General features: G+C 35.4%; 2 protein-coding genes across 2 annotated transcripts; both read right to left on the reverse strand.

Moving 5' to 3' along the window:
- Positions 1-1470: 1470 nt before the first annotated feature.
- Positions 1471-3466, reverse strand: LOC114424585 (proline dehydrogenase 2, mitochondrial-like). Its single transcript, XM_028391450.1, has 4 exons — positions 2781-3466; positions 2065-2710; positions 1750-1990; positions 1471-1665 (listed from the first exon to the last, which is right to left on the reverse strand). The coding sequence occupies exons 1-4, from the start codon at positions 3336-3338 to the stop codon at positions 1626-1628; spliced, it is 1485 nt and encodes a 494-aa protein (XP_028247251.1). The 5' UTR covers positions 3339-3466; the 3' UTR covers positions 1471-1625.
- A 2718-nt stretch (positions 3467-6184) lies between these two features.
- LOC114424696 (protein FLOWERING LOCUS T-like) lies at positions 6185-7302 on the reverse strand. The gene is made up of 4 exons (XM_028391550.1): positions 7087-7302; positions 6762-6823; positions 6586-6623; positions 6185-6384 (listed from the first exon to the last, which is right to left on the reverse strand). The coding sequence occupies exons 1-4, from the start codon at positions 7300-7302 to the stop codon at positions 6185-6187; spliced, it is 516 nt and encodes a 171-aa protein (XP_028247351.1).
- Between the last annotated feature and the right edge of the window lie 808 nt (positions 7303-8110).

Consider the following 8110-nt stretch of genomic DNA (forward strand, 5'->3'; position numbering starts at 1 on the left):
AGAATATTTATCTATTTCCTGATGTGGCAGTCTTGAAAAAGGCAGGCCAGTGAAAAAGAAAGTGACCTTCATTTTGATTCTAAATTGATAGTAGGGCTATTTGGTTTCAGAATTTTTATTTTAATTTATTTTTCACTTTTAATTTCAAAACTATCACCTTGTTTCCATTTTGGGGCTAGTGAAAGGTTTTGTGTATTCATTATCCGTTCAAATTCAATTGTTTTCACGTGAAAAACAACTTTTCATTGGTTTCTATTTTTATTTTCTGTTTTTTCATGTTTCTTGTACAAACTTTTGAACATAGGAAGTTAAATCATACTGTGCTCTTCCAATGAAGGCATTTTTTTTTTACCTTTTTTTTCTTTTATCTTTGTTTGGTCCATCTCATACAAATTAACCAACAAATTCACTTTTTGTTATCCTTTTTTCTATTGGGTGTGTTGACACAATGGAGTCAGCAAACATGACTAAAGATCGGTCATTCATGGAGAACATAGGCACATAGAGAACTTTGAAAGCTTAAAATGATGTTCCCTCTTCCTTCTTGTTAAGACAACAACGGCTTTTGAAGTAAATACACTCACATGACTAATTAATATTTTTACTTTTTAAGATAATATGTGTTGTATACAATCTATTAGCCTAATTTTGTATAGGAAGAAGATAATATGTGTCCATATAAGGCTATTTTTGTATAGGAATAAGACAATGTGTTGTATACTCCCTATTAGGCTATTTTTGTATAGCAAATGACATTGATATATTTACTTTTTATTTTTCAAAATGGTTGTGTTTCACTTAATTATCAATTGTATCAAATAGGAAAAACAAAACAAAACCAAAAACAACATTTATTATTTCACGAAAACCGTCTTAGAAGGGGTCTCTTCTAAGACGATTTATCGCCAAGGACCAACGTAAAAATGTAGTTATTCAAAGACAGCTGAGATCTCGAAACCGTCTTTGAAGCCAACATATTTTAAGACAGTTTTTACGAGCAAAATTGTCTTAGAAGTTATCAGATTCTAAGACTTTTTTGATGTCTCAACCGTCTTAGAATCTGATACATTTTAAGATTCTAAGATGGTTGTTTCGTGGGAACTGTTTTAGAATATGACATTTTAAGACGATTTTAATCCCAAAAATCGTCGTAGAATGCATGGCTTCAAAGATAGTTTCCAGCTGATAACTATCTTAGAATGTCACACGTTAAGACGGTTGAGGAACCGTCATCGTAATTGGAGAAGTTTCCACGACGTCACATATGAAGACTGTCAAAAACCTTCGTCAAAGGCACTAGAGAACCGTCCTAGTAAGCATTTCTCCTAGTAGTATTAGCTGTTATCTTATTTTTTATGTATTTATAATTTTCAAGTCAAATTCAATTAGAAATTACCGACCTGCTCTATAATTTTTTTGAGGAAAAAAAAAAGTTAATTGCACGTACTCTTCGGTCAGAAGTGGAATATATTTAAGAGTTAACCACAGTCACATTTCATTGATTTGAATGCATCATTCAAAGAGATTACAGGATTCTCTAAATTTGTACAAAGAGTATCCTAATCCTGTGTTGCCTAAAAGACATTATTACATCTCATTAACTCGTCCCATAAAAGTATAAAAAATTAAAAGACAGCAGCTTTTAGTCTCCTTCCCAACTCCTTCCTGCATACACATCAAAATGTTTGATTCATGTGCATGATGCCAGAATGAAAAGTGGTTAAAATAATTAAAATGTTTTTTTTTTACCTCATCAGTTGCCTGTCAAAGCCCGAAGCAGCCAACATTCCTCTATTCTCTTCAGCCCTTCTTAGGAGATATGGCATAACAGTCTCCACTGGTCCAAATGGCATATACTTGCTCACCTGAAATCCTGCATTGCTCAAACCAAAGGAAAGTGCCTCTGACATTCCATGCAGCTGTGCAAATTCAAGCTTGTGGTTCACCTTTCCAATCCCTAGCTCATGTGCTTTTGCAGCAGCCAGTTTCCCTACACACATCAAACACCTCAATTGAATTCAATCTCATCATAAATCATGAAACTCAATGAACTTATATATGTACCTGACTCAACATTATGAGTTGCAAGAACAAGTCCACCAGGGCCATTAGCAACCTTCTCAAGCATGAAAGAGGAGCAGTCATTGAAGCACTTGTGTGTGTCCTCGATGGTGTCGTGAATTGGGGAAGAATAGCCCAAAGACTCAGCCAATTTTGTTTCACTTGACATATAAGCACCCCTGACAAGTTTGAAGCCCATTGGGATTCCCATGTTGTCTGCAGCCTCTGCAGCCAGCAAGAGTCTCTCCTTGGCATCCTTGAGGTAGGTCTGCATGGTCCCAAACACAATGGGGTTGTCACCTTTGTTGTGCAAGATGGCAGAGGAGTATGTGAAGTAGTCAATAGCAGGTTGAACAGAAGTGTGTTCTGCATCAACCAACAAAGGAATGTTGACTTGCACACACTTATGGCAAAGCTCATGGAATCTCTGGATGGCAAGTTGAAGGTCTTTTTCTTCCTCTGGGGTAAGAGGCTCGGGTTTGTTGCTTGTGTGGTACAAAGGGCTTGACTCGGAGAATATGGGGAAGCAATCTTGCTTCCATGGCAAACTGAAACAAGGGTCCTTGTGTTGCCATCTAAGAAGGTCACTCATTCGTTCCAACAGGCTCATAGGACATATTGCGGTGATTTTCACTATCACAAAGCTCACCTGTCACATCAAAACAGATTCAAAAATTCTGATTTAGAAAAGTAAAGGGGAAGAAAGAAGAGGAATATACCGAAGAAGGGGGAAGCGATCTGCTGACGTCGATGGTGTGAAGAAAGCCCTTGAAGTTGCGGTGGCAGGCGTCGTTGTCGTTTGCGTCTTCGACGCCGTAGACGAGCATGCCGCGGAGGCCGGCACGGTTTAGGTGGCGGATGCTGGCAGCGGTGGTGATGGCGTCCTCGCCGGCGCAAAAGTGGTCGAAGAAGGTGTTGCGGACGGTGGCGAGGATGAGGTCGCGGATGCCATGCACGTGCATGAGATTTGATCGCAAGAGCCATGTGCCGAAGTCAACCATGGGCTCGACGGCGGTGGCGTGCAGCACGGCGGAGGAGCGGAGGAGGCTGGTGGTGGAGACAGAGGAGAAGAGCTTTTCGACGTCGCGGAAGCTGAGGTCGTCGGAGGCGGCGGCGGAGGGACGGAGCACGGCGGGGGACGGCAGCGGAGCAGGTAGGAGGCAGGGAGAAGGAGAGAGAGACGGGGAGAGAGGAGGGTGAGAGGAGTTGAGGGGTTTTGTGGCGGTGTTGTAGCGAAGCTTCCTTAGGATTCTTGGTGGGATAACACGAGTGGCCATGTAACAACGTAAGACGTACGTTGTTGGTGGTGGTTTGGACGGTGGTTGTTTTTCTCCCTTGGTTTCGTTTTCCTCTCTCTCTCTCTCTTTCTTGGAGGACCTATAAAATTGCCGTGAGATGCAGAATGTGACTTTGGAACAAGGTGGAGAAGTGCCTTATATACATATATATATATATACATGCATAACTAACTAATTGGTCTTTGTCTGAATAATTAATTGCTTCCTTGATGATAGGTCGGGTCTTTATGCAAAAACTACCATCTTAGTGGTGTGTTTTTACTTAGTCTCATGGGCTGAGAGAGACTTCAGGTATGCCAGACTTTTTAACCAACGAACCAAAGGACCAAATTACGTGGATACACATACACCCAATGCTAGTCATGTTTCGGATCAGATCTTCAATTAATTGCTTTGTGTCATCAGATTATGGTACAAGATGCTCTGATGTTATCTCTTGTCTCGCATCACTCCTAATTCTGCCAAATATTACTATCTTAAGATGTTTATGAATTTAGCAAGTAAGTTTGAACTTAGTTCCTCGTTATTATTAGCTCACAACTAGCCTCACACTTCTTTTTTGGTCACCGATTTATATATATTTGAATTAATTTGTTGGTTTAATTAGTCCATTTCTTCCAACTTAGGATGCTCAAAATACATTAAAAAAAAAAAAAAGTTTATCAGGCACCATGCTTACAGCTTAATTACATGTCATTTCTTTACTTTTCGGCTATGTGATCACTAAAATTCCAGCTTAGAAATTGCAACACTTTTCGGCTGTGTGATCATTCCTTTCCGTTTTTTAGTCACTTAAGGATCGAGGAGGGCCACTTGAACTGATAAGATTAGTTTACTCCGGCTCTTTTTCCTAATCTATGTGCTAATTAATTAAAGAGTCGTTAAAAAAAAGATGCAGATTCATTACGATGATGGATAAAAGAGTAAACTAACCAAAATTTCCATTCACAATTTAAAGTGTAAGTCCTACTTAATTTACTGTGTTATTAGCATCATGCAATTTGTGCTCTCGAAGAATGGGTAGAAAGATTATTAGACAGTATTTTGTTCTGAGTGCCTAGCTATAAATTAAAACTTATTCCACTTAATTGCAAATTTGAGAGGCAAATAAGTAATTTTGTGCACAATTTATAAATTGGGTAATGGATTTATTTAGCAGCATGCTAAGTCTACTATGAGATTTTTGAATTAGACCTATTTTTGTAAATTAAAATTTATAGCCACATGTCTTTGAAAAAAAATTATACTACCAAGTAATAAATTCAGAAATTCTGATTGTTTTAGTTATTTTTTCTGTTTAGGAGAAATTATTTTAACATTGATTTGAAGGGGGATTTTCAAATAAAGAAGTAATACAGTATAAAAATTATAGAAAAAATCAGATAAATGCTTTAAAGAAATTTATTATACCAGCTTTCATAAACCACGAGGATTGTATGTACATACATATATATAGTTAGGTAAAGAAGAAACTAACTTCACATATATAGTTGTGGACAGTAGAACGTGGTGTAAAGGCATTAATTCACTGCTAGTTCAATTGGATTGGTCTAGTAAATATATCTATAACTATTAATAATAAAAATTATTCCATTTGTTCTAACATTTCAGTGAACAAATTTTATTTTAAAATCATTTTTCAATTTTAAATTTTTCTTCTAACTTACATTAATTTTTCATTATTTATATAATTAAGTTTTTTTATTCTATCATTTTTTTTACTAACTGTATTTAACTTATTTTTTTATTATTTCAAAAGTTTAGAAAAACACGAAGTGACTCTCTTCATGTTAATATAAAGAGAAACTCAAATTCAGCCACTACTTTTCAAGGATTAAATAACTGTATGGTTTGTGGTTGAAAACAACTGTGCAAATTGGCACACTAAAATCGGCTTTATTCTAGCTTTTAAATATTTGTTTTGGAGTGAAACTTATCAACTGAAAACATGTCCCTCTGAACAAATTCCTTTTTATTTTTATGTGTTTCTTCCTAATTTCCTCATTTTTCTCATTTCTTTTTACTTTCACTTTTCTCTTTTTGCACTCTAGCTCTTGTAACTTTTGTTTTATTTTATCATTTTCCTTATTATATTCACAGCTATGCTACTGTTCATCAAAATTGAAGAAAAAAAACACACTAAAATTATTTTTTAAAAAAAATGCCTAAATCTAGCAAATTTTAGGAAACTACTACCTACGTAGTGGGGGTTTGGCCAAGTAGAAGATCAAATTTTCAATACTCCTATAACACATATTTCCTTACCGATGACATTCTAAATTTGGTAACATTAAGAATTTTTTTTTTTTTTAAAGAATTAAAAATATAGTTTAGTTTATGCTAAATTTAGTCAAAGCTATTAAAAGTTGTTTTGTCCGAGTTAGTTGAAGTTTTGGATTTGGACTGGATGCAGGTTGACCCTAACTGTAAACTGAATGGTTTAGAGTGTTTTTTTTTGTAACTCCTTTTTCTTTTACCCTTTTCATTTATATATAATGTTAGAGACATGATGATAAGTGTATTAAAGTTAAGCAGAGTATTATTTTCATGAAGATTATGGTTTAATAGCAATGCAGCCAATTAACTACACTTTTGATCGAGCAAACAATTGATAGACAAATGATTGATTTTGGATTTAAAAATACTTATAATTCCTAACAGTTTTTAGCTTTTAAGCTAATTAACTAACTTTACAGTTTTCTAACTAATATTTCATATGTACTTAGCCCTAATCACCATCTTGATTGCAACATATGTAATCTGATCTATATACATATATTCATTTAAATTATGTATTATGTATATCTAGAATGGTTTTCTTCATATTATCCCCTCCTTCTGCTGTTGAAAAACACACCAGCAACATCTTGTAATTCATATTTCGCAGCAAATTCGGTAGTATTGAAATTTGTGCGCTTTTCTGGAGCTTTCACAATGCGTCCACTTTTCATACGAAATAGCACAAATACAATTCGATGAATCCATCTATGTGGAAATGGACCTTCATATGGGACAACCTCTTCTCCTGTAAAATAACATTAATTGGTGTAATAACCAAAAGTAAAAATGTAATATCCATTAATTTCAAGACAGTCTATATCGCATCACACACATTTTTTTAATTTGCTTCATGAAAGTATTTACTATTATCATATACTCATTAGAACAAATAATTAATGGCTTTATAGTTTAATCCTAACCAAAGAAGAATTGTGTAAGTACGTACCGAAGGTTGCTCCCCCTACTTGAATATTGGCTACCAACCTATGCATCCAACAAATTAAAAAATAAGCAATGGATGAGATTAATTTATATACAGTAGAAGTCAGAGAGAAATAATGGTTAAAAAGAAGGATCTAAATTAATTAATTTTGGAAGCGAGGGAGGGACATACGTACTTACCAGAGCAAATGTTCCCTCTCAGTTGGTTTATCTCTGCTAGGTGAATCAGGATCCACCATGACCTGCAAATTAATTATATATTAATTAGCTATAGATATTAGTTAAAATGAATGATAATATAATGCATGGATGCATACTTAAGGGTATGTTTGGCCCAAGCCTAACTTTTTATTGGCTTAAAAGCTACTTAAAAGTAAAAGTTCAAAATAAGAACTTAAAATAAAAAGTAGAAGTTATTTGGTGATTTTCTTTTTTTAGCTTAAAAATTTCTTTTAAGATAAAAGAAAAAAAAAGTTAAAAATAAGTTAGAGCAAATACTACCTACCAGGGTGTAAAAGGAATTGGCATCTCCTCTAATTTCAACTATTGGTCTGTCGTTGGTTTGATCGGAGGTGAGGCGACAACGGTTGGTAACTTGGGTTGAGCCATATGTTACTTTCAGACCGACGAAATTATTACAATCATCAATCAAAACATCTTCTATTAGATCTTCTTCTTCTTCTGCTTTTTTTATAGCAAGAGGTTGCTTTGATCTAGACATAATTAAGCTCTTCACCTTGATTTCTTCCTTCGATCGGTTAATCGTACGTACGTGCCTGAAAATGCCTATTTATACATGTATTGACGTGCGTGTGTTAATTTACTGATACTGCATGCGTATGCGTCACCATCATAAGATTTATTTCTTTATCTGATAAATTAAATAGAGAGAAGGAAAGGAAATTAAAGCACTGAGGGAAAGAAGAAAAAAAAAGCTCGCAAGATCGATGCATGTTATAATTATCTGAAACTTTTTTTTCTTTTCCAGACTTGTATACTAATTAATGAACACGTCACGCGTAGACTTAAAAAAAAAAAAACAGCAAATGGTCGTTAATTTGCATCTGACGAAAACAAGGGTAGTTAACTATTCAAAATTAACCAATCAAACCCATTATTCTCTTTTCGTCCGATTTATCTAAAGAACAATTGAGCATTTTTTTTTAACTGCTGACATATGCTAGATGTGGCAAATTTTCCCATCTGGGGTTTTTTTAAAAAGTATTTCCTCATATGGGGTTCTTTTCAAAAATTTAACGAGGGGGTTGTTTTGTTACGTAAACTGCATGGAAACATAGCAAACCGCCATTGGCAATGGCGGTTTGCTGACCATCTCCCACGTGGCAAGGAAAACGCCAGTGGTGATGGCGAGTTCATACCACCTGCAAATCGCCTCCCCTTCTAGCGAGTCTGTGCACAGGTGAGCAAACCGCCAGTCAAACTGGCGGTTTTGCTTTTGCAGGACTAGGTTCCAGCTTTTTCAGAGGTACGTTTTTTCAGGTAGGGAGTTGCAACTGCCATTGGCAACT

This window comes from Glycine soja, chromosome 8 (assembly GCF_004193775.1).
Source record: "Glycine soja cultivar W05 chromosome 8, ASM419377v2, whole genome shotgun sequence".
Lineage (NCBI taxonomy): Eukaryota > Viridiplantae > Streptophyta > Magnoliopsida > Fabales > Fabaceae > Glycine > Glycine soja.

What these genes read in the sequence shown, in the direction of transcription:
- LOC114424585 (XM_028391450.1), bottom strand. Translation starts at nt 3,338, where the DNA reads ATGGCCACTCGTGTTATCCCACCAAGAATCCTAAGGAAGCTTCGCTAC. An exon ending in AACTCATAATGTTGAGTCAG is followed by an intron (nt 1,991 to 2,064) that starts GTACATATATAA and finishes TGATGTGTGTAG; the next exon opens with GGAAACTGGCTGCTGCAAAA. An exon ending in TTTGACAGGCAACTGATGAG is followed by an intron (nt 1,666 to 1,749) that starts GTAAAAAAAAAA and finishes ATGTGTATGCAG; the next exon opens with GAAGGAGTTGGGAAGGAGAC.
- LOC114424696 (XM_028391550.1), bottom strand. Translation starts at nt 7,302, where the DNA reads ATGTCTAGATCAAAGCAACCTCTTGCTATAAAAAAAGCAGAAGAAGAA. An exon ending in CCAATTCCTTTTACACCCTG is followed by an intron (nt 6,824 to 7,086) that starts GTAGGTAGTATT and finishes ATTAATTTGCAG; the next exon opens with GTCATGGTGGATCCTGATTC. An exon ending in AGTAGGGGGAGCAACCTTCG is followed by an intron (nt 6,385 to 6,585) that starts GTACGTACTTAC and finishes GTTATTTTACAG; the next exon opens with GAGAAGAGGTTGTCCCATAT.